The sequence below is a fragment of the Clinocottus analis genome, unplaced genomic scaffold (assembly GCF_023055335.1).
Source record: "Clinocottus analis isolate CAN_PGR_092001 unplaced genomic scaffold, fCliAna1.0.p SCAF_21, whole genome shotgun sequence".
Lineage (NCBI taxonomy): Eukaryota > Metazoa > Chordata > Actinopteri > Perciformes > Cottidae > Clinocottus > Clinocottus analis.
Window position 1 is genome coordinate 8619264 of NW_027175943.1, and position 26376 is coordinate 8645639.

Here is a 26376-nt window from a genome sequence, read left to right on the forward strand (position 1 = left end):
AAGAAATCCTCCCTGGGTGTATGTTAAGATTTCAACCTTTTCATTATTAAGTGTATGTTTTATGTCATTCAGTGGATAACTTAATGCAAAGAATCTTATTTTATTTAAAATTGAAAGAAAGTGAAAAAATGAAGAAATGATTCTCTGGACTCACTTGCTCCCCTTGTGGCCCTTCAGGTCCCTGTAAATGAGAAGTGAGACAAAGAGAGCGAGAGAGTTGAGAAGGAACAGAAATAAAAAAAAAGAGTCCATGTCAGAAATAATATGATTTCCACAGCCAACACGGTCGCGGCAGAGCGACTGGCAAGGCTTCTGGTCGGATTCCACACAGTGAGCACACACCCTTCGGGCAGAACCGAATCACAATCGATGCCTTGTTTTACTCGCCGACAAAGACTAAAATTCACCCCGTGCCTTCTTTTCGTTGAGCTTCCCTATAAACATGAATCTCTAATGAGGCCATGAACAAAAAAAATCTTTTACAGTTTTATCTTTCATGCTGATCTCTTTTCTTTCATAATTTTAACGACTGTGAAAAACTTGTTTGGCTGTCCCACAGTTTAAGCCTGCAGTCCGACACACAGAGAGGTTCATTACCTAAATGGGGAAATAGTTGGAACGCCTTACAAAGCTAATAAGTTAAACGGAGGAGAGAAAAAAAGCGCCCCAACATCCCTCACTGAGATTTACTCTGGGATAGATGCGTCTGGGAGGACAGTTTCTATTTTCATCCTGCTGTTTCACCCCAGCAAAACCGGAGGTAAAGCCCTCGACGTCCTCCACCAGAACCTGTCTGCAGGACTGCTTTATGACCTAAATGAGAAACCAAGCTGAAAGTTAGTTTCTTCCATTTTGGCTTCACGAGTCTCACAACTATTGCAGCCACGGCAGTTCATCAACACCTTTACGTCTGGCTGTTATGACACTCATGTTGGCCAACATTTTCCTCGCTGTCGGCTCAGGATCGGTGTTATTTGGCCCATCCCTCTGGGTTGAGTCAAGGCCAAGCTGACCGTATACCACACAACAGCTTTTCCTCTCTGGATTCATGTTGATGCAGTGTAATTGACATGACCTAAGATGTGGTCCCCCGATGAGTGTAAAAGGTTTGTATACCTATAGTTGAAAGTAGCCAATGAGGACACATTCAGGTCAAAAGGTTTGACTGGCAGTGCACATTTTAGGTTGGTGGTGGCCAACGTATGCCCCGCAGCCAAAGCACCAACGAATGCTTGGCTCAGCAAAAAGAACCAGAATAATAACACATCTTCTGAGAATAAAGGGTTTGTTCGATCGCTTGTTTAGTTTTTTTGTTGACGAAACAACGCGATCACCAAGTAACTCAAGCTCTAAACTTTCCCATTCGGATTTTCCATTTCCCATTCTCCCATTTACAGAAATGGCCCACACAGTTACAGCTCATTTATAGTGCATTCCATCTGCACTTATAACAAAAAAACCTCAATGAACAACTTTCATTATCCTAGCTGACCAAGAAAAAGGTTTTCCTCTTGCTTGCCTTTAAAAGTCTTTGTTGGCTATGCACAGTAGGGTTTGGTAAACATCTTTATGACCCACTAGGTATGTGAGAGCATGTGCCACTCGCCTGAGCGCTAATTAGCTTGGCTACATCTGAGAGCACTCAGGAGCTACCGGCTGAAAAGGAGATTTTTCTCAAAGTCAAGGGCCCTTGAGGAAGTCTTGGTCCTGACCCTTTTGTTCTTATCTCTGGGCCCTAGAAAATTAAAATGGAGAATAATCCAAACATCCAAAAAGTATTCATCGTTATGGCACATGCTCCGCATACAGCACCTCAGCTGCCTCATTTAACATGCATAAAAGAAGAAAAAAAAATCTGCAAACCAACAGGACGATATCAACAGGACGCCTATTGAAGTCGAGCAACCGAGCACAAATACAAAGCGCTGAATGTTCGGTGCTTTCATTCATGACTCGGAAATGACAAACAATGAAGCAATTGGCAGGTCCCTTCCCACACTCAGACTGCAGTTGAACCCTCAGCCACTCGAAGGACTACCAGAGTGTGCATTTCTCGCTCTGCGTTCACAGGGAAACTACGTCGGCTGATCAAAGCACAGGAGAGCTTCGTGCTGGAGCTTTCTTGTTCAAAGCCTCGGTTTCACTTGGAAGGCCATTGAAACAGCTTTGCAACGCAGCACGGCTATTTACATTAACTTCAGGAACTTTCTGCTTTAAAGGAAAAATATTTTTTGAGAACCTTATTGTTACCTTAAGGTTGGTCGAAGCAGCAAAACATTGGGCTCAACCCCATTTTGGGATTTTGGACATGTGTGCTTTATTTAAACTGTGTACGTGACTTTTCATTTCGTAAGACCTTTCAATCACACCGTCTTTACTGCTACTGTAAACAAAGCAGCAGCTGTATAGCAAGAATATGACACTCATGGACCACCCAATCAAGTGAAATGTTAACAAAGAAGTCGCTCTGAAATGCATTGTGTCCACTTGTCTCATTCGATTCCAGTTTCCAGTGGAGTCTACTTTATCCAAAATGACTGTTGACTACTGAATTACGCAAACCTTTATGGGTTGCAGTTACCATGAGGTATTTGTGGTGTTTTCCTTGATTATTCAGCTGGGGCTTTGGATAAAATAATTGTTTTTTAAAGATAGTTCTGAAATACCATTTAGACTATATACACCAAAATGCAGACAGGGCAGATGTTTTCACTGACACCACATACAATACACAACTGCTTTTCTTATTTAGGCTTTTTGAAACAAAATCAAGTCCCAAATGAAAACTGTGTGCAAGACTGCAAGCCACCTTTAGAGAGATGGAGACTCCTTTAATTTACCCCAGAGAGACCTTATGGCACTGATGGTTTTGAATTGAGTCCTGAAAATATTTCCTTTTTTTTCCTCCCCCCTCCCCCTTGTTGCTCCACAAGGACTTAATCCTTCTAACCAGCACCATATGTTGTGGAAGGCTGCTGGAAAACTCTGGAATCTACTTTTGCCTCTTTAACAATAGCATATACATCAAAAACGTTGAGCTGTGTCAAGTGGGCGCTAGCTCCTTGAGCACCATAAAAGAGGCAGAAGTTGGTCAAGGACCAACTTTAAAACCCCTACCTCCAGTTGTGCAGATCTAAAAGAGCAGATCAAAGATCATCCTTAAAGCTTGCTGTACAAACTGGAGCCAATCAGTCTCGTTGCTTATGCACATCTAATTCATATTGATTTCCAAATGCCGATTAAGGGTGTGGACTGGAGCTTCGTTTCTGGATGCAGAATTTTCTTTTTAGTCCCTCTCCAGAGGTTTAACAACCACATTATCATTTACAGAAACGTCTCTCTCTAATCCATTGTCTTATCACGGCAAAACAAACTGCGGCTGGCCGGAAAACAGAAGCTAGGAAACTCCTCCGTGTCACATCACATCTCTTTACAACTTCTGACACGCGCTCATCTCACGCTGCTTTACGGGGAGGGATTCCTAAATGATGGCCTTACTCCTCGTTAAAAGTGCATCAGTGTCATGCTGTGTACTACTGAAATAGTACGCTTTATCTCAAGGAATACAGTGAGCGGCGCACATTTTTTATTCAAAGCTCTACGCGAGGCCTAAGAGCTCCTTTTGAACGGGATTCAGCATTCATCTTTTGGAGAAATACTCCAGCTGCTGGCGCGAGAGCTTGTATTAGCACTGGAGACGTACGAGCGCACGCCTGGGACTGCTGCGAAATCGGATGCAAATTTGACATTCATGACACACAAAAAAAACACGCTGCTTCCACAGCGATGAGCACAACGGGGATAATGTGTAAAACGTATCATTAAAACCAACACAAGCTAAAAACCGCAGCAACATAAAAGCAGAACGAGGGTAAAGAGTGAAGAATGATTAGCATTTTCAGCTCCTCTTACGCTCCTCTTCCTCTCGAGCTAATGCGTCTCTCGAGCCACTTAAGCCTCACCATCCTTCATTTTCTCTGTCCATTTATTTCCAGTCCACCAACTTTTTCCACACCGTGGAAAGGGTCAGAGATGGAATCAGAGATGAAAGCACTTGATAACACCTCCTCTGTCAGCTTTACTTACTCTCCCCTGCAGTTGTGAAAACTGACGTCACCAAGACTTTTCTCATGTCACGTTTTCCGTCGTCGCTTTCTCTGGAATTTGGCTTGACCTATTTGACGTCGCTTTTATGAGGAAACTTTAATCAAATGCTTTATTTGCTGAACACCACAAGTGGTATCCAGTTGCTGTTAACTGGAACAGCTTGTCCCTACTGTATAAGGAGTTTTTCTTGGAGAAAACAAACGCTTGTGCAGGGTATCATAGAATCTGTCTCTAATATTCACCACATTATCCAAAAATCTTATGAAAATCTCGTAAATGAAATGCACATATAAAAACATCCTAAGTAGCACAATTCCATGTTATTTAAAAGCACAATATTAAACAGAATAAATTCTGTTTAACTGCAAAATCGAAATAGTGTATTTCTGACAAAAAATGTTTGGAAAAAAAATATAGAGTTTTGCTAATTTGTCAGTGTATCAAAGGCAGTGAAGACCAATAATACCACAGCAGAAACAGAGGTTTAAATTCACAGTCAAAGCATTATTAATCAACTTATTAATCAAACATGACATGAGCCACTTTGGAAAGTGTTGGTGTTGATATTTATAATGAAAAAGAAAAACATGTTGAGTTGGTTGAGAAGACTACTGACTAGTGATACTATTCTCATGTCTGTATGGTTCAAATGAAACTCCCTCAAACTCCCTCAAACAGGCTGTTAGCCTAGCTTAGCATAAAGACTGGAAACAGTGAGCCTGGGCCTGTCCAAACACAACAAAATCTGCCTCCCAGCACCATTAAAGCTCTCTAAATCAACACATACTCTGTGTCTATGTCTCGTTTGTTTCATCCGGAGAAAAACTGAAGCATAAAAATAACACAAAAAGGAAAAGGTTTGTGCTTACCATGATTCCTGTTTCTCCAATCTGCCCTGGATCACCCTATAGGAATAGAAAACAGCCTGTTAATGGAGGAGCAGCGGGGCAAGTCTTCTTTGGGAAGTTGCGAACATGTACGGTGTTTTAAAAAGATCATAAACAGCATCCTGAGTTAAACGAGTCAAATATTACGGTGAAAAAATACTGCATTTACCACAATATAGTCGAGTTCCCCATTTGTGTGTGTGTTTTAACAGCCGCTACGGTGCAACGTGGCCAGATTGCCAAATAGAGCTTCTTCTCTTCTCATGTAGCATCTTGGCTATGAGGCGTTTCATCATGCTGCGACACCTGTAGCTTCACCGTCTCGGTCCAACAGCCATGTTCTCATCTCTGCTTTCAGTTCAGATACTCTTGGATGTTACTGAAGTTTTTGAAAAGAGACATCTGCCATGGCCTGATTTCTATGCCAAAGCCACGCTTCAACATTATTCCATTTTTTTTAAACTTTGTGACGTTTACGGGGCAGTTTTTGCTCCCCTACGTCTATGGTATTCGCGTTAGGAGAAATAAATCATTGGAGAATGAACCCGGCAAGAGAATTTAAATTTCTTGGAAAAACGCAACAGCTATTGCAACTGAACTGTAAGAACTGAAAACAATATTCATCAAAAGCTTGGCAAGAATCAGATAAACAACACTTAATATTTTTGCACTCCCGCTGTGAACTCTGCCAGGGCAATAAAGATCAGCTGGAGCCCTCAGACGGTTTTATGGCTGAATATAATTGACAGGCCTTTTCTGTTTATTCTTTTACTCGCAGAATGATATCACATGAATTAGTGTGATGCCAGTGACAGGCTTAAAGACATGGAACATATTACGTTATAATGAAAAACAACCAAATAAACATAAATCCATACAGTGAAGGAGCATATGAATGTTTCGCCAAACACATCAAGGCAATGAACGCCAATGTTGTTTGTCTAGTCTTCATTAGAAAGCTTTTCATGGGGATGAACCCTCCCAGCACTGGATCACAGTCAAATTGAATAAGAGTACATAAAGAGCTGAACTTGTTTTACTCCTAATAAAAACAATGCAGAGAGAAGAAAATCCCCATTATTGTACTGATCCAATGTCATTTTAATAACACACTGGCTGCCAATCTTTGTTGGGTTCATCCAAACTTCCTCAAATGTCTGTATACTCACTGCCAGACCGGGGACACCTCTGGGTCCATCTTTCCCCGTGTCGCCTGGAGGCCCCCTCGGCCCAGGAGGACCCGGTGGCCCCGGTGGCCCAGGTGGTCCAGCTTGTCCTTGATCTCCCTGTGCGGCAAAAAAAAACACACACTTAAACATCAATGTTCTGTGATATTGTTGGATCCACTGAGACTGGAGCCACTGCAGTAAAAATGATAATGAAGAGAGCGTAGTGGAATGATCTCGTGGGTGGCTATGGGCTGCCTCCATTCATAACATGGAGGAGAGTTTGCATTTTAGGCTAAAACTGAATCTGATTTATAGCTGGAACAGTAATCCCCTGAAATCTAAAATGGACTTAATGAGTTGAATAAGAGTTGTGCATTAGGCACCAAAACAAATTGTGGAGCTACAATAATCAGGGCAAAAAAAACACATGTGGGCCTTTATTCTACTGGATAATAAAAAAAAAAACTAAGAAAACCTTCAACAATCCAACTTGGAAGGAAAGTGCTTGAAGCAATGCCAGGACAGTAATTCATTTTACCTTAATGAAACCTTGATTTCTAAAAACAGATTTCGATATTTCGCCTTAGCCGTCGTAAAAAAAGAGCACTTCTGACAGGTCTTTCTGAAGGTTCGCATGCAAACTGCAGAATGCACAGAGAGGAGTGATTCGGTGAGACGTGGCACGACAGAGAGAAGAGAGAGGACACAGCCACTACCTTAATGAGCCGTCGCTTTATGAGCTGCTGGTCAGCGGAAAGAAAGCCATGATTGATCTTAGGGAAGACCATCTGAGCAGGTGTGTGAGGTCAAGAGGTCGCAGGTCAGAGGTGAGAGAAGGTTGAAGAAGGATGAGGTCCCAGAAGGAGGAGGAGGAGGAAGGAGGCAAATGCAAAAAGAAACAGATTTTGTTAGAAAGGTCGGTGTTCATGAACCCCGGTCCAGCGCCTTTACAGATGGGGGAGAAGTCCACACTTTTCCAGCACGGAGGTGGTTTGCTTCGGAAGTCTGGGTTTTTTTTTCTTGGAGCCAGGACCCATAATTACCACCTAAGGGGTGTGAGGGCGCCATAGTGGGCTCGCAGACCCCGGAAAAATGGGAATTTCTCCTCCTCTGTGAAAGCGCTGTCATCATCTTGCGCCTGCTGCTAAGTCAGACCCCGGGAGCTGCACACACTGAAGCCAGCGTGGTTGACCTTCTGAGTTGAGGTTGATTTCCAACCTTGTTGCTTTCAATGCATTCATTATTCTGCTGGTGTCCATTGGTATTAAGTGGCTTCATCCATCGCTGAAAGAAACCCAAATCCAGAATGCCAAATTGGTGGATTGAAGGATTTGTGGCGAACCATGGGCATGAGCTTTAAAAAAAACATTTTGCCACTTTGGTTCATCATCCAGTATTCCTCTTGGAGTTCCTTCCATTTATTTTAGCATCAATGGACACAAGCCAGACCACTTCTTCTCGTTCCAGTCAGCTACATACTTCTGGGTTGTAAAAGGCCACCTTTGCTTTAAATGGGGAACCTGGCATTAAGCGTGGAACAGAGATCTTGAGTGACTGGCTGGTGGCGGCAGCGGGGGAAGAGGATAGCCGATTGACTGGCTGTGATTAATTAGATGGGCTTTTTCCTGTGCCTATTCCATCGTCAGGCTGTAAGACAAAGCAGCCGACAGTGATTTATTTACTCCCAGTGGGTGCTGCGGAGGGGTCGGACTGAGCAGCGAGGTCGCACCACCACCGACAAACCTTGACAGTCAGGATCTGATTGCTGTGCAAAGCAGCCAGCGTAGGGGGACCAGGCAATCCCTAAAAGGGACAAACGGCAGAACATGGCACAACACACGCATGACACTCAAACACTGAGGGAACAAAAACAATTAAAGCAGGAAGAAGATGCATCCTACTTCTAAATATTCTCACACATTTGTGAAACAAACAGGATAACATGTGACATACTTCAACATGTATTCAAGGTTTTTCTCTTGAAACTCGCTAACATCACATTGAACTGTCAAACTGTTTGTTTTGAAGACCAGACATTTCAATTCAGACATAAACATGAGCAACATTTCATTTTAAACATCCACCATTTAAACAAGTTGAAGTTGAGGCAGTGTAGAAAGCATGCAACTAACATCACTAACCATTATCCATTGTTTTCTTCCAATAATACAGACAGAACATTTGGGCAGAAGATTATCTTAGAACAGACTTTGAACTATATCATGCTGGCGACTTGAGGAGCTGTAGCGTACACTGAGCTTTGGGGAACATGAAGGGATTGAGATGTTCACTGGCAATTCAATCAAATGGTTTTCCAATTCCCTCGTCAACAACGGTCATGACAGATGTGATCCACTCATGAAAACTCAACAAAAGAAGAAAGCATCACGACTCTTTCTTGGGAAGAGGAGACAAATGTGTAAAACTGGATGCTAACTTTTATCTGACTCCAGAAACACTGACATACTGTCAGCCAAACATGGTTTTGAATGTTATCCTCAAATAAATACACTTTGTTTAGTTTTATTGACTGTCATAAATCATTCTTTAAGGGTATATTGTCCATAATTAGACATAGCATTTTTTATTTCATTGCACTGCTGTGCAAGCTTGTAAAGGTCTTTGACAGTGATTCATCTTTGAAAGGCATGTTGCAGTATTAATGTCTACTGAAACATGAATTGACCCTTTGGAAAACCCCTCTCACGAACAGTAAAGTCAAAGCTTAGCAAGCATTGCTAGGCACGGCAGAGCTGTCCAGCTTTGGATTTTTGGGCTGTTATTAGTGAAACTCTGCATTTACAGAGTTTGGACGTTGTTGTCTTATTCTCTTAGCCTTTCCAAAACTAAAACACAACAGAGGCCTTATTGTTTCATAAATTACTGCGTAAAAAGAGAAAGGTGGACGACGAACGCATGAATGCTTTTACCTTAAATGCTAAGTCTACAGAAGAGCATGTAAAGATTCTACCACAATGGCTGTATGTTGATTGCATAATATCTTGTTTTTCCTTCATCCTGCAGGTTATGCTTCCCCATAAATATCCAACCCGAATGAACAGCAATTCTCAAAGACTGGCACAGCAGCATAAACATGCCCTGTAAGAGACCAATATCCCTTCATATTCAAGTTGAAGATAAAATCTGGCCTATCCAAACATGGCTTTGGTGCCATCACTCTGGTTTTCCAAAGATAATTCAAGAAGCATGGCTCATTAAGAATATGGCTTTCAAGGCAGGCAGATTTAATTCCGCCCTGCAGCAGACCAGAGCAAGACTCTTACGCTGGAGACAATAGCCATGCTGTGTGCGACTGGGATTGAAGCACACATATTTCCCCCAAGTTATTTACAGCCTCAAACATCTTGACGACAAAGAAGGAAAACAATAACTGGATTATGGTCAGGGGGAAAGAGACAAAGAGTCCAGGCAGGAAAATCGAGTGTGGCGCATATGCAGGCTGGTGCACGTGAACGCTCTCTAACTTTTGCTTTGGTTTCAAAACATACAGAGAAGCAACCCCACTGATGTGTGTTTGACATGTGTGAAAATGATTGTCTGAGCAAAAGACATAGTTTGATATTTCTGTGCAGAAGATGAGAGTAAAGTGGATAAAAGCCTGACTAGGTGTGTGTCAGTGCTCACCCCGCATTGCCTCTGCGCTGACGACCATGTGTGAAAATGATAATGACATGGCGGTTGACAGAGAATCCTAACCATTCACAGATTGATTTGTTTTGCTTCTCTCCTCGAAAGCGGATGTCGGTTATTTGGTGAGGAGCTCTATTGCTATGTATTTGCCTGCAGCGAGATTACTGCAACTGTAGTAAACAAAAAGTCAGATATGAGGACAATCAGCAACAGCCGTCATAGGACACTGGCCAGAACCGGCATCTCCACGACCACACCAAACGCACAAAACATCCCAACCAAATGCAGGCATTTTCTGAATATGTGGAGTGGATTACCAGTCGGGAGCATAGACGGCTTTAATACATTTAAGAGAGGAAGAGTACCTTCATTTAAAGCCTCAGATTTGGCATCAATGCGATTCGTCAAATGTATCTCAAGGGAAATTAATTTGAAGGACTCTTATTTTATGTGCGAACAGTCTGACTGAACACTTTTAGTTCACGCATTAAAAGTGAAATCCTGGAAATGACAGTCAGAGTCTCTTTATTTTGGAAGAACAATGCAAATTGGTCAAATCCCATAATGTGGTAAGTAAAGTCTTGGTCAAACTGGGGCACTTTTCTTTTCTTTTTAATCACAAGAATGTCTCTAACTGACCCAGGAATTGACCTGACACCTGTAGCTTGTGCCATCCCTTCCAGAACGACCACACACCTTTCTCGGTCACACACAGAGTCAGTAACTCCTGTTAATTAAATACCACCAGTGGAGCTTCGAAGGTGGCCAAAACATTTCTTTGTCAAAACTGGCCAATTTATTATTTGTTGCTTGTTTAACCTCTGGTGTTTGGATGTGACCTTTGACTTTTAAGGGCCAACAAATGGCTGACCTGGACATGTGGGGAACAGGCAGAAGAAGCGTGTGTCTGTGAGGCCACGTCTTTGGCCACGGAGACTACGGGTTTTAGACTTAACCTAAAGACAAACATATTATATAACCATGCAAACACAAATAGTCTATCTTTTAATATGTCAGATTTAATGTAATTTGGCAAAGTGTGGTATGCCGGGGACAAATTCTTAACATGCCCTATTGTTTACACACCTCCATATGGGTTTAATAGCCTCTTTGCGCACAATACTAGGCATGAAACAAGTTTAATTTCCAGCAGGATAGAGTCAAGGTCAGGCAGCACTTGTCTCATTATGCCTTCATCTATTAAGGAAATCTCTCTAATATTGTTCCACTACATTTATCTACTAATCTAATGTGCAAAGTCAATATCCCATTCTGTGGAGGTAATATCATTTGCTGGTGACCTAGACTGCAGTAGTCCTTCACATGTGACTGTGACTGTGTGCTAATTTGTACCTGTTACGGAACAATTTGGCTGTAATTGGAAGTTAATGAAATGCTTTCTTGAAGTGGACAGTTTATGTATTTACTCTACAAGACAAATAGGGCATGGCTGGTCCCTGTTACAACTCTTTCAGCCACACTGCTGTTTCAAAATTATAAATCACTTTACTGATAGAGACAGATGACTCCATTTCCTAGGTTAAAAGGGTACAAATTATGACCAAAACCCAAGAAATTCTATCCAAGCAGCGATAGTTTACTCAATTCAGCCAGTGAGCAAAGATATTTCCTTTGTGCCCGGTTGCAGTGGTTCAGTCTAACAATAATGATTATCCAATATTTTTCATATCGTTAAAATGAACTAAGGATATCACAAAGATTGAGGTGTACTTGTGGATTGTGTTAAAGTGTGAAACCACTCAGCGATCCGAAATCTCTGGGAACTTTGCTGCAATTTAAGGAGTTCCCCAGATGTATCGGTTCGGGACCACTAATCGAATTTTGCAGAGAAGGTCATTGGTATTGACTTCCAAATCATGAGAATTGCGGTGCTTCGGCGTGCAGAACTGGCCTGGAGGTGAGTTGACAAAGATAATTGGCAAACTACTAACGTCTGGTTGGGCGCCAACTCAGAATTGGGATCAGATCCACTCGGGAGATGGCTGGTGTTCTGATGACAAGACAAACCTCTGTTTTATTGTCTTCTCTTGTCCTTGTGCTCCAACCTTTGTGCTCTTTTCCCGCTTATTCAAATAATGTACAAGCATTTAAAGTGACTTTGACTCCACACCATCTACGCTTGATGACAACAGATACAGAGAAAGTAAAAAGTGTGCATGTGCACATACGACCCCAGTTAATGCAATCTACTTTAAACAAACCTGTGCAGTCGCAGTCAGCTTTTCAAGGAGGCCTCATTTTTTAACCATTATTTGAGAAAAACAAGTGTGCTCTTGCTGTTAGTTGGAGATGGAGTAATTCATTTCAGAGTCTGTCGAGCACGGAAAAGCACTCACATCATCATCATCATTTAGAAGCTGCACTTTCATAGAAATGTCAAACGAGAGAGCTGGAAATGATTAAAGCTCTGAACACACCGTGTCGCGTCGGGGATTCAAGTGAATCACGAGTAATTATTGACAGAGCAAGTTGGCTTTTGATTGGACCTGATATTGAGCAGATATCTTCTGCTGAAGGGCAAAATCTTGCACTCATGTTCAATTGTAAAACAAGAGGCACAGAGAAGGTCTTTGCGTATTTTGCATGTGTTCCAACCCATTCTTGATGTAGAAATGAGCGGTGCTGAAATGCTTGTTGTATTTGGCCAGATGGGAAGAACACTATCCCAGGAATTTCATGCATCTCAAACCTTTTGCCCACAATTCTGCTCGGGGAGACACACACAGTCACATTCATCAGCTAATCACAAGAAGTCAGTGTAAACCGCATACCCGTGGTCCCTGGTCGCCTTGATCCCCCTGCAGAAGGAAAGAGAAGGAATTTTCAAATGCAAGGGTCAAACACACAGTGAACAGACACACAGGCACAAGTACAATGCTAATAATAAGCCGAGGCTCACGCCGGAGTCACCGAGGCATAATTCGGAACACATTGATAACGAAAATAATACAGGAACCCTCAACTATTCACTGTGGTTGAGAATAAAATCACTTATGATAACATGGTCGGACATGAGTGGGGGATGAGAGAGAGAGAAAGCAAGACAGCACCGGTGTTAGGTTTGGTGGGTTTGGTGAGGAGGGCTTGAGTGTGGGCAAACGGCATTGCCAGGTCACATTTTATGCCCCAGAGCTCGTTGGCTTTCTGCCTTCGTTGGGGGTCGATCTGTGTGGACGGAGCACGTTCCTGAAGGAGAAAATGTTTGGTTTCGAATCAACCTGACTGTGGGTTTATGGCATTAGAGCGAAAAGCTCACTTTTGTTCAAAACAACTGAAGGAAGACCAAATGTTGGACACTGTATAGCCGTAATCCATCTAGAATCGTATAACTGAACACCCTTAAACCATCTCATCTGCTCTCCACTCTCCTGTTGGCTGAGTTACTATTTAGCCACAAGCACTAAAAAATGAGCCCGGGCAACTTATCACACAGGGATAGCAATTTTGCTCAAACAAACTTCAATGCGACGCTGTAGGAATTTTAAATGAAACAGATCCCGGAATATTTGTAATTTTTCATTGGTAAAGTCGTTCCAAAAGCGGATTTAACGGGGGAAACAGTTATGAATGGCCACACTGATCCACCATGTATTCGTCTTGGGTGGGAGGAATGCACACAGTTGTTTTTCATTTCATTAAACTGCAGATGCATGGGTTCACATTATGGAGAAGAACTTGCATCTAATCTGCAGGATAGGGTTATTCACGATTGTCAAAACGGATGCTCGAAAATCACTTAAATCTGGTTTTGTACGCCATGCTTATGGGTTCCATTTCATGCTTTGAGGGACACCAAATAAGAGATCACACTGTGGGATTTATTATGTTGGTCAGCGACAATAACCAACATCATCCCACACCCTATATTACTCAAAATCATCTGTTACCAAAGAGTGTGACTGAACGCAGATGACAACTGTGAAATGTTTCTCTGTGTTAGACGTTAGCTCTGGTTAGCACTCTCACGCTATATCATTTAAAGTGTTGTCTTTAACAGGACAATAATCCACAAATCCTAAATTAAGTTATATAGTCCAAGTCGTTGCTCACTTCATACAATGTATGAAATACAGAACAGCTCTTCCCCAGTAGCATTTTCAGAGTACGCTTTTAGCCACTTGTTTCCCTTATGAGTGAATAAAGGGATCTTTATCAACTTTGGTGTGAATCAAGGGATGTCAGTGTTTCTTTCAAAGCAAAGCCATGGGCACACTTCTATTTGTCCCAGAGTCCTGCAGACTTGTAAAGAGACAGTGTGGTTATTTTTGCATGCTCCACTGCTGTTTTATGGAGGAATGCTCAGTGAGGCATTTAAGGGCTCCAACTTGGACTCTGGCTTTCTGTCAGTAATGTGCTGTGCTGTGGATTTGTGAACGACAGGAGGATAAAAAAATTCAGGATGAGGTGAACGTGAATTATTGTAGCAAACGCAAAAGGACTCTCTTTATGGACAAATCAACTGATGGCAGAGCAAAAAAAATAAATAATAATAATTGTCTTTCAACATCATGGGCTGGATATTAAAGACTGAAATGTGAACCAGAATTATTTTCTTATTGAGAATTACATGAGAAGATTGATACCACCCTTATGTTTGTACAGTAAATATGAATCTGGAGCCAGCAGCAGTTTAATAGTTATTAAAAAAAACAGAGGAAAACAGCTAGTGTGGCACAACAGACTTTGTTACCTTCAGACAGAACAAGGCCAACTGTTTTCCTCTGCTTACAGTCTCTGTGCTGAGCTAGCCGGCAGCAGCCTTTAGCTTAGCATACAAACATAAACTTTTCCCAAACTCTCTGGAAGAAAGAGAATAATCTGATTTCCCAAAATGTGGAACTACTGCTTTACAGAGTGGACCAGAATACTATATCACACACTGTGACGACTGTGGCTCAGTGTTGAGCAGGGTCGATCCCTGGTTCCGCTAGCTATGTCGTTGCGTCCTTGGGCATGACACTTAACCCCAAAATTGCTCCCGTAGCTGTGTCTACGGTGTCTGAATGTGTCTAGGAATGTTAGCTAGAGGAACCTCAAGCCGTCCCATCAGTTTAGGAATGGGTGTGGATGGGTGAATGATGTCATGTAGTGTTAAAACATTTTGAGTGATCGAAAGAATAGAAAAGCGCTATACAAGTACAGGTCCATTTACCATCAACAGTATACCGTTAAAGTGTCAAACTAAACATAGAATTACTCACCTTTTCACCCTTGGTACCTGAAGGGCCCTACGAAAGGAAAAGCAATGATTATCCAGCTGTTTTGCAAGACATAAAGAGGAAGAAAATGACAAATTACAATCCAAGTCAGTTATTTGTAATCACTCTGGTGCCATAGCACCCTGTGGTAAGACACAACACACGACAACATCTATAAAACCAGGGTGACCAATCATGTTTTCCAACAAACAAACAGAGCTACTTCAAAGTTTGAACATCATGACCTTAATAGGGAGAAGGCAAAATCAAAAGTTTAACAAATTAGGTTTTGATGAAACTAACATTGGGCATTTTTTGACATCTCTTTCAGCATTTGATTAAAAAGCCCTGTCACAGACTGGGAACCGGTGCCTTATGTATTGTAGACGGCAGGGCTTATACAAACATACAATTAAAACCAAAAGCAGGCCCAAATCAAGTCCATGTTTACTTAAATGATCAAATCCAGCAATCTCCAACCAAGTATTGGCAAGCGCATTGTAAAACTGTGCCCTATACACACAGCAGTTTTATGTGAGGCAGTTTTTGCATCCAACTTCTGTCAATCAGCTCGCAGGGGCTCCTGGGTGGGCTCTGTCAAATCCTTCTCTGTCAAATCCTCTACTTCAGTGATGATCTTTTACAATGAGGTGTGCATCCATACGCTGGAGACTAATGAGCTTGTGCTAAAGACAATTTCTTTAAATTGTTGCCAGTATGCAAGGCTCTCTTTCTTCCTTTGAGGTCGCACTTTCGGAATAAGCTAGAATTGTAAAAATCAGCATTCGATCAGCGTGACTAACTGACCCACTATGCCATGTATGCCATTGCGAATCTGAATTTCACATGAAAAGCTATTTGTAAAATATATGTTTCAGATGAAAATACCTTTATTTTGATAGAACAAGTTAGACAAAGTTATTATTTGAGAACAGAACTTAATCCTCCACGATCCCTTCCAAGGTTCGGGCAATTGTGCATCTCTTTTGTACCTGCCAAAAAAAAAAATCATGTATGTCCTCAGGTGAAAAGAACAAGTTGTTCAGCTGTCACCAATACAACTCTGGTAATAGCTCTGCGGTTGGTTCTTTTCCAGGCTAATACCGGTCAAACGTGATTGGCTTCCAAAGATATCAGAGTCACAGAAAAAAGTCCGCTGACAGTAATCCATAGATTGATGCCATTAGTCGAAGACCTGTGTTTGATCCAAAGACTCACAGGAACAGCCTCCAGTGACCCAGAACAGTAGGTTTTGCACACACAGACCAGCTTACACTACACTGGCACAAAAAAGCAGTTGAGAACTGAAATGCTCCAGAGGTAGTCCAGCAGTTTTCCTCAGCCAATTTCCCACACTGCTCTGGGGGAAGAGATATGTAGCCTGCTCAGTGCCTTCGGACACGATTTTTTAATGTGCAGTTAACTATCCGTAGCTTTTTGTCTATGTCTAGTTGCGCTTGTGTTCCCAACTGGATCTGCAGGCCCAATTTTCCTTTGGTCATGCAATATGAACCTGTACAGCAAGATTGTGTAGTGCGTCGTCCCATTTATTCAAATATGATGAATTCACTTCAACAATGCCAGGCAAAAGCTGATGGGAACTGCTGCTTTAATACGTACAAATCCAAGGAGGTGGTCCTGCTGCTTACTTGTCTGACCATACAAAGAGCCACAACACACTTGTAAACACAAAATGCGCCATTATGAAAACAATGTTTCCGATTGCGGTTCCCAAGGGGGAAATAACAGGCAACAAATTGGAATCAAATGTGTTTTTTTTTTACTTTTACAATGATGTAGATGCAGTCCAGAGAGACTAAATACATTTCCAGCATGTTCCTGAAAATGGAATGCAGTGAAAGAAAATGAGTGCAGGCTTTTTGTTGTGGAGGAAAATTGCCTTTGGACAATAGGCTATTGACAATCTGTTACTGCAAACATATGGATGTCTATGAACAAGAAATACATAAATATACCCACTGCAGCTTTTTGCACAGGCCTGCTGAATGTATTATATCTGGCACTGAAAAATACATGTAGTTGGCCCACAAAAGAACTAGGCTAAATGACTGGGCACAATAAGTCTGTGGGAAGAAATTAAAAAAACTCTGATTTATATGCTTCAGCATTTCAATAAATCCAGATTGTTAGTACAGCCACGTAGAGAAACAAATCCATGCTGAACCTCCATAACAGGGCTGAAAAAACATGTTTTTTATGTGATGGAATTAATGAGGTCACCGTTACTCCAGTAGATATTCCCGGCTAATGGGTTTGATTAATAAGTCAGTATCCTGTTTGATGTTCAACTACAACTGTTTGTCAGTTACTTTCAGCAGTTAATCCATTACTTACTTAACTGTTTTAACTTTGCGTGCTAATGGTTTTGACTATGAAACATGATCACATCCTGGCTTGTGATTCTTTAAAATGAATTCAAAGATAATTACGTACAAGGCCTCTAGAGGCCTCGCCCCAAGCAAGTTATCTATCAGATCTCTTGTCCCACACCCTGAGAACCTCAGAGGTGTCATTCCTAGGTCCAGGTGCATAAATCAATGAGATTAAGCATTTGCCGTCAGGGCTCCTAGACTGTGGAATGGCCTACCTGAGGCGATCAGGGCTGCAAACTCTGTTGCGTCTTTTATGCCACTTTCGAAAAACCTGCTTTTTTTTATAATTCATGTTTCACAATATCTTAGTTCATTTTTCTCTGATGTTTGTGTATAGTTTAGACTTTTAGTTTATTTGATTCTGATGTTGTTCTGTGTTTGGTTTTACTCTACAGCACTTTGTAACAGTGTTTTGAAAGTTATCACACACTGTGTGGCGTTCAGGTGTTCCTCATCCAACGTACCTCAAAGTAACTAAAAAACACACTGGTTGTTAATCAGGGAGCTAAGTAATGCTATCACACATGTACGCTTCATATCTTATCTTTTTGAAAGTAATTATTTTGATTACATATAGTGGTTAGTAAATTATATTGATTAAATAAAAACTTCACTGAGCTGCATTTACTGGTAGATTTAACCTTCACATGTGGAATGCTGCTTTTGACAAATCCAACCATATCTTGCACAATTTCTTTTCTTCATTTATCTCCTCCATCTGGTTGTAAAGCACGTGGAAATGATTTTGCGACACAGTCCACACCTGCTCATTATACGGCCCATCATTTGCACATCACATGGACAGACAGCATCGACTGGAGCCTTTCCAGAATGTTTTAGCCAGCACAATGAGAGTCTTTTATAGAGACTATTAAACAGCTCCCCTGCAAGGACCATTTCAAAAGGAGTGAACTGTACTACAGCGGGGGTCGACTTGTCAAGCATCTCTGAAGCATTGTGGTTTCAGTCTGCCTTCAGGAAGCTTTCTAATCAGCACCTGTGTAAGCTTTCCACATCTTTTTTACTGCTTCTGCTCTGGCTCTTTTTCAGCAGCAGCCCTCCAGCAGGTGCTCCATAGCTCATCAGGCTGCTTCTGTTTGATCGAACTTGCTAACTGTGCATTCCTTTGTTGAAGTTGGTTAACCCTAGCGTGCCTTTGACACCTTTACATTCAGATCTCACTTGATTCTTGAATGGAAACATGCAGCTAGCGTGGCTCAGTCCAAAGGTAACAAAATGCTTTTTCATGCCGAACCACAGTAACTTCCTGGAGCCTTCTCTTTAGTTGATAGGCATCCAGCGGAGACCCCCGGAGAGTTACTGCTACGGCTCCAAAAAATAGTCCGGACCTTCACCCCCTGTAAAACCACAACTTGCTGTTGTTAGCTAAGCTAACTGGCTGCTTGGTGTAACTTTGTGTTTTCATAGATCTTCTCATGTAAAGCTCAGCAATAAAAATAAATAAGCCTTTTTCCTAAAATGTCTTTTCTTCCTTTAACAGATTTCCAACTAGAACCCAAGAACATTATTGCTCTAAACATGTGTATTTTGGATTTGGTCTACTGGTGTACAGACAGTATTTCACTGTAACTTGAGGGATTGGGACAATTATTTTGCAGAAATTCTCTTTAAAAGATTAGTTTGTGGAAGGGAGCTGAAAAATAATATCTCTCTGTCATACGTGTGGTGATAAACAGAATGTAGACACCCCAAAGCAGAAACACTTATTGGAAATGACATATATCACGTTGATGTAAAGCCTCACATCTTCTATAGCTTAACGCTGGGCAAACTTATGTCAAACTTCCACCATGAGATGATTTGTAACAGAACATCCTGTGTGCATGATACTGTCAAGTTTTTGGTGGACCACTGGATCAGGATTAAGCTTTTTTTCTCGCCATATACATGACTAGCCTCCTATTTTAAGCCAAACCATGACCACTGTCTCCTGAAATGGCCCAAATGAGCTGTTGGTATGAAAAATAAGAGGAAACCCCATGCCACCTTTAAAACAGACTAGGGGAGAAATATGGAAAGTTCTGTAGGGAAATATAAAAACGCGAAGAAAACTGGGGCCAAACCCGCAAGCAACATGAATATCGCCATGCATATCTAACAATGCAAGTTATTTCACTTCATATTAAAGAGTGAATGATGTTCAATAAAATGATCCTGGCAGCGAGGTACATTTCATATGTGGTTCCTGCAGAGCTGGTTATTGAGATGTGAAAGTATCCATGTATTCTAGACATCCGTGCATTCTGTGTTGGTCTTTTTTCATCCTCAGTTCAAAGTTTTTCTTAGTCACAATCCGTTTTTGACTTTTGACCAATTCCTACTATAGAGCGGATGATGTGCTTTCTCTTAGTTTCATATTCTGCATCAAACAAATAATCTATGTGCATCCAAGATGCCTTTGCATTTACATCACGTAAGTATTACTACTCACAGATCACTTATGATGTATGCCATCCCATGACCTAAGTATGGAAGCAGAGATTTCTTTACGCCTGTTCCACGCTATTCTTTCTCTCCCCGAAAAACTCCCTTCAATCAATTTTCAAGAAAAGAAATTTACTTTCCTACTCAATTCATGCAGATTTTATAGACTTTGTACTGGTATTCAGATTCAAGCAGCTGACTTTGACACATGGATTAAATGCCAAAAAATAAAGGTGATTACAAGCAACGCAATTAGAAGGCGTGTTACCAACAAAGAGAATTTCTCATCTCACATAGAAGGCAAGACACTGAATTTCCATTGTTATCGTTCCTACTCTTCTGTAATTTACTAAAACGTGATGAATGAACGCTTGACATTGCTCGCCTGACTGAGCAGTGCAAGTCGAAAGGCTGGCTCGCAGCCACAGCTTTAGCTGCCGTTGACATGAGCAAAGTAGTTCTCGTGGGTTTGGCTGCAAACTGCTGCTACAATCTTGTGCTGCAATCTACCTAATCCAACTAGATGCAACAAAGTCAGGAACAGGGGATCTGTATGTGTATTTGTTTTCATCACAATGACCTGTTCAATGTACCGAGGTCCAGAAAATCAATCCATCAAACGGAGCTCATATCCTCGTTGCAGAACCTGGGCCAACGCGGCTGGCAGCAGTTGCTGGAGCCTGAACTGCCGGCCACATGGATCCAATCATCTCACCCTGGAGCACTGGCATCTCTGAGAGTGCAGGCCAACAACTACCGCTTTTACAACCTCTTCTTTACGGGCAAACAGTTTTCTCACACAGCTACACAATATTAATAAACATGTGTGTACACAGGAAGTTAAGCAAAGCACTACTCCGGGCACCAAGTGTTGACAGGGAATGAGTAAGTCAAAGGGGGGGGGGGGCAGGTGAGGAGTGCTGCTCACCACAGAAGTGGGAGGAGGGCCATCGTAAAGGGTTTGAAAGGACTAAACCCGGACTTACGCACAAGTTAAGTGATGCATCATGTTTGCCACACATTGAAACTGAGAGGTCTAGATTTCACCACAATCTGGCTTGAGTTTAACCTGCCCGATTTAAATAAAAAATTATACATTTTGGGAAATATGTTAGTGGGTGCAATCAAATTCAAATGTCTTTACAAACGTGCTTAACACTTCTTTCAGCGCTTATAATCTACCACCAATGAGTCGTTCTTTTCGCCCAACAGAAAGAAAATAATGTAGCATTAAATCTCTCTACCCAGCAATGTGGAAATATCCCATTTTGATACAAAGATTTGATCAATTGCACCAATGCAAAGTGACAATAATTTAGCCACATCATTGGAAGTGAAAACTACTAAATTTAAAACATGAACAAATTTGGAACAGAGTAAAACACATCCAGTAAAAATACTACTAAAGGGAAGTGTGCATCTATAAGTACACTTACATTTGTTAGCTCCACATAGGGTGTGGGAGGGGCGGGGGGGGGGGGGACTTTAAGGCGGGAAACTAAAAGAGGACATGGATCTGAGTAATCAGAGCAGAATGGGCAGAGGCGGCGGACCACAAGTGGTTGGTGCTTGTCGGGGGAATCTGGACGCAGAGGTTAGGCAGGGATAGGAAAACCACACTGGAAAACTGACTTGGGAATGGCATCTGGTTCCCATATTCACAGTGTATCACAATTAGCTGGCATGAAATGACTTTAATGTGTGCGTATGTGTTTGTGATTGTGTGGGTGTGTGCTAGTTGTTATGTGTATGATGTTCCTGTTGGAGCAGGGATGAAACTGATGGTTTGACTGGTTATAGATGTGGCGTTGTGTGGGGCTCAGGATGAAAATCAAACATGGAGGAGAATCTCATTCGCAATCGCAGTAAGGGAAGGTCTCATCAGGAGAGGGAACATTTAAACAGCTCTAACCAAATTGTATCCATAAAAAGCTTAAAATCAAAGCCAATTTTTTTTTTTTTTTTACGTCTGCACAATACGCAAGCTAATTTCAGACCCACAAAATGTTTCTCCTGGATATGAAATGTTGAATAAGGTACAATGTTCCAGTTGGAAAAATGTTTCTTTCACTTCTGTTGATTCAATTAGAACCACATAGTGGCAGCTCTACATTTTTCATAATTTGATGGAAAATTCCTCTCAATCAAAAATACTTTTCTTAAAGCCGAAGTTCAGGACTGGCATATAAATTGACATATAAAAGGACACCAGTTACATTAAAGCTCTTGCCGAACAAGTTCACATACTGCTGATTAAGCCTATTGCTGCCAGGGAAAGCTTCTAGTATTTTGTAGTGTAACGGAGTTGTAGTGTCTGGTCTCTGTGGCGACTTTCCTGCCCCGGTGCAACCCTGATGCATTTGATGTCAACCGGCCAGATGTAAAGGCAGCTAGAAGTAGGCTTCCTACGGCAGAACATCCAAAGAAGTTTTCAAGAAAAGTTTCTGGAGTGGATGTTCCAGATACTGAAACTCGGCGTTCAGAGGAAGGTTTAAAGATTGATGTCGAGGACAAACATGGATCACTATTGGTGTGGCTTTTTGTCCTGAGAGAGAGCTAAAAGACGAGGAAGGACTAAGGGCTGGAATGGATGTGACATTAGTGCAAAGCAGAAGACTTGAAGAGCGATACAAGGGAGGACTCCCCCTGCATGCACACATCATAAGCAAACGTCGTCTGTGGTTTCCGGCTTAAAACCGCAAGCATCGCAGTCATAGTGTGCCAATTCTCCTACCACGCCATGGCAATGACAGTTTCCCCTGTGAGTATTTCAGCCCGCTCAGCCAGCCAACGAACACCATTAACTGCTTCATATCACTGTGAGTCAAGCTCTCGGTTGGCCTGGGCGCTGCCTCTCGTCACTTGCTGACAGACAAGTGCTGCCGATGGGCACAGCATGAGCACAGGACTGACATCTAGAAAGGTCACACTCTTAATGTTGTCACATCCAGTGGCGGTCGGCCTCCTCGGGCACCGCTGCCCTTATGGGCCCAAATGAAGGGCCACATCAGATGGAGCCACTTGCTGCTCTTGCTGAGCCTCTGTCCACACTCTGATGTGATGTGTTAATGGGCATAGCAATACTTCAAAATCAAAACAACATCAGAGCATGCAGGGCCTCCTAACTAGGGTCTCACTTTTGATAAACTGACGCCTTCTCCCCTTTCCGTAGGGGGGGAAAAGTGATCAAAGTCCAGCTGGAATATGTTTTATTAACAGGTGTGGAGCTGCGGCGCATAGCAGATGAAGGATGAAAGGTGGTGGGCGTCTGGGCTCCTCCGCTTCACTCCCACATTGCTTCTAATCCCAGTGGCACAGCTGCATAATTCATGCGCTGTGACAGTTCATCCTCAACCTGCGTCTCTGGAATCTCAGCTTGTGAAGCAGGGAGGCGGAAACTACTTGTCAAACACAGATACGGGAGCAAGCAGCTTTATTTACCTCATTGCTAACACGACTGACTTGTAAGTGGCCAGGTTTGAGACTGGAGTGTGGAGTGGGTTTGCTATTCCAACATTGTATCATTTTCAAGTATTTCCCCTTCCGTCCTCCTCTACATGTTTCGTTCTCTTTCTGTATAACTGTAATTATGGCATACAGTCTGCGCAAAAGAAAAAGTACAGTCGGCGGGTGGTGTTAGTGGGTACTCTTGTGCAGCCCTGGGGATGGTGTTTTATGCTTGATTGGTGCTAAATGGTGTGTGCACACACACACACACACTGCGGTTGGTGCTTGGGGTTGATGTTTTGACTCCTGAACCGCTGCGAAAATATGAGGATTTTTTTAAATGAGAAGCAAAGACATGATATTCCGGCCTCAGCTGTCATGTCAAAGACTTTAACTTTTATGGACGGCAAAAAGAACATTCCTCTGGTTTCGCGAGCAGGACGAGGCAAAATGATCTTCCTCGGATGCTGCAAAAGTTGAAAATCACCTTGACCCATATCTGTAACATTAAAAAAAAAACACTTTTCCAATGTGTCTGAAAGACAAGAGAAGATGTCCAACTAAATATCACTTAAAACTGACCCTGTGAGCCCAAGCTAAATTGACACAAAAGCCCAATTACATAGAATTTTTCCATGTGTTAACGCTATTCGCAAACCACAAATTAAGATCTTTCCTGATGATCTTTGATTGAGGACATTTTTCTTCCCTTTGTGTAACTGAAACCGCCGATCTCTGCCCATTCATCAGCGGCCGAGATCTGTAATGGCTTCAGCGGCTTCAGCGGTTGTTGTTTTTTTGGCTCAGAGGGCTGTGTACAATTTACCAAGTGTTACAGAGTTATAGAGGGAGCTGTTGAATATTCATAGAGACGTGTCCCCTGCCATCCCCCCGGGTGGGCATACCAAATGAGAAACCACATGAGGCTACTTACGAGTGTCTACTTTTGACTTTACTTTCTTTCTTTTTTTTTTTCGGGAACACTGGGTGAGTCATTGTCAGATCGTTGCAATTTTGGAAGTCTGTTTAGAGATGCAGTCAACCTTCAGGGTTTTTTTTTTGGTTTGCACTGTACATTAGAAGCCTTTTGCTTCGTCCAGCACGGGTTCCACATAAACCTGGTTGCTACAGTAGAAAAGCCCACGCCTACCAAACATGTACAGCTCCTTCTGCTTCCCATAATGACTTCATCAGAGAGTGATTTGCTGGCCACAACTGAGACAACGTCAGGTACCTCCTTTCTGTGCACTGGATTTATGACGTCTCACCCGAAGGAAACAATCCTCCAAGCACCAAAACAAAACAGCCCATGCATTTACAGGCAAACCCAACTTTTCAGAGACAATACTTCACACAGTATGATTTTATTTGTCAGACGTATGGCCTGGCGAGAGAGTAGAAGAAGTGAGACCACCTGCACTTACTTACGTCCCAGAACCCCAGGAGCGAGTGCCTGCGAAGGCTCTGAGGATTAACTTACAACTTTTACAGCTCAGTCGGCACACACTATTATACCTATTCAATCACACGTGCCTCGGGACTATAAATTATTTTAACAGCGCACACACATACAGTGCCCGCTTGACCCGGTTATACAGCGAACTGTCACAATCCTCGGTGCTTGTGTAAGTCTGGGTTTGTCTTCATCTTTTGGGTGAACTCTGAAGTTTTCCATCTGTTAAGGGGAGTGGATCTGTGATCATCCGGCAGTGTAATGAGGTGATCTGATCTGTTCGGGTGCCGGGAGCTGGCAGGGATGGAGGATGGTCGCGAGGATATTACAAACCAGACTGCCCAAATGACAGGGACGAGGGTCCCCATTAGGTGACGGCAAGGATGAGGAGATTCATTTAATAATAGTCTCACTGTGTGGTACAACAGAGATTTTAAGCAGCACATTTGTCAAAGTCGGATGTCTTTTACATCAGTTGTAAAAACACAGTGCTTTTTTTTAACATTCACCTCATACAAAGTCTAAAGCTCACTAATTAATACATGAATACGTTACATCTCGTTGGTTTAAGTTGTACAAACATCCCCATTTCTAGAAGTTATACAGGTGCAGGTTGCAGGGACAATGTGCAGTCTCCACTGGTTACCAGGCAACCTAATGGTTTTGAAAATAATGTACCACATTAAGGTTTTATGCAAATATTTCCCTTTCATGTAAAATTGCTCTGGACTTCAGAACAGTGAAGCAGCATTAGCTGAACGGCATCCTGCAGTTTGGTTTTTACTGGTTTTACCTTCACACGGGCATCACAGTTAGGGAAGATGTGAGGCAGGGATACTTACAGGAGGTCCTGAAAGAGAAAAGGGAGAAGAAAAAAAAGTACTTAGTGTGTTTTCAATCAGCGTTCAAACAGACGCAGATCATCAATGTTCCACTAAAACCACATCTCCAAATAACTCCGATGGGAATTCAGGCTCTTGCTGACATTTTGTTCTCTGGGAAGGAACATTAGATAAAGATGTCTCTTTCGTGACGCGTTCACTGACTATGCACATGACACCTACTTTCTACTTCCGTGTAACTCCAAAAGCCCGCCTCTATTTCTACCTACTGTATGGTATATACAACAATAGCACCGCGACAAAAGATTGCAATCTATTTTCCATGCGGTCAGGCCAACAATGGCCACCAGGCCTGGTGATCACATTGGTGAGTCACTCTAATTTCACTACTACATGGGGTTGCATGCTTGTTAAAAAAATCCTCCCACGTTCTTGCGAGGTGACACTCGTCTTTTCCCCAATTACTGCTCAAAGGACTGTGTGCCAACGCACTTATGGGCCCTGCAAATCATTTAGGGTCTTTAGGTTCTTATTAAAAAGGTACCCAGCTGCTTTAACCCTGAAATAAAAAGGATTCTTTTTTTCTTAACAAGTCCTATGTTCTTGAGCTGTTCTTCTTCATGACCAACGGGGAAGTGCAAATTATTCCAGCAGCTGGAGTATTTAAGGAGCCGTGTGTTTGAGGTTCGCTGGGCTGTACTTCTGCATCATGGATCGTTGAGTTACAGTAGACCACTTTGCTTTTAATAAACCTGTCCCACTG

At 42.2% G+C, this 26376-nt stretch overlaps 1 protein-coding gene across 2 annotated transcripts in view; it reads right to left on the reverse strand.

Annotated features, from left to right (window-relative positions):
• Positions 1 to 26376, reverse strand: part of LOC137792143 (collagen alpha-1(XXV) chain) — a 142455-nt gene that overhangs the window by 31901 nt on the left and 84178 nt on the right. The window contains exons 4-10 of one of the 2 annotated variants that reach the window (XM_068587643.1): positions 25614 to 25621; positions 15037 to 15063; positions 12607 to 12633; positions 6880 to 6951; positions 6164 to 6280; positions 4977 to 5012; positions 155 to 181 (exon numbers count right to left, since the gene is read on the reverse strand). In XM_068587643.1, the coding sequence (XP_068443744.1) occupies positions 155 to 181; positions 4977 to 5012; positions 6164 to 6280; positions 6880 to 6951; positions 12607 to 12633; positions 15037 to 15063; positions 25614 to 25621 (314 nt within the window). Of the gene's footprint in view, positions 1 to 154; positions 182 to 4976; positions 5013 to 6163; positions 6281 to 6879; positions 6952 to 12606; positions 12634 to 15036; positions 15064 to 25613; positions 25622 to 26376 lie in introns of those variants that run through there. The other variant, XM_068587642.1, reaches the window with a different exon arrangement.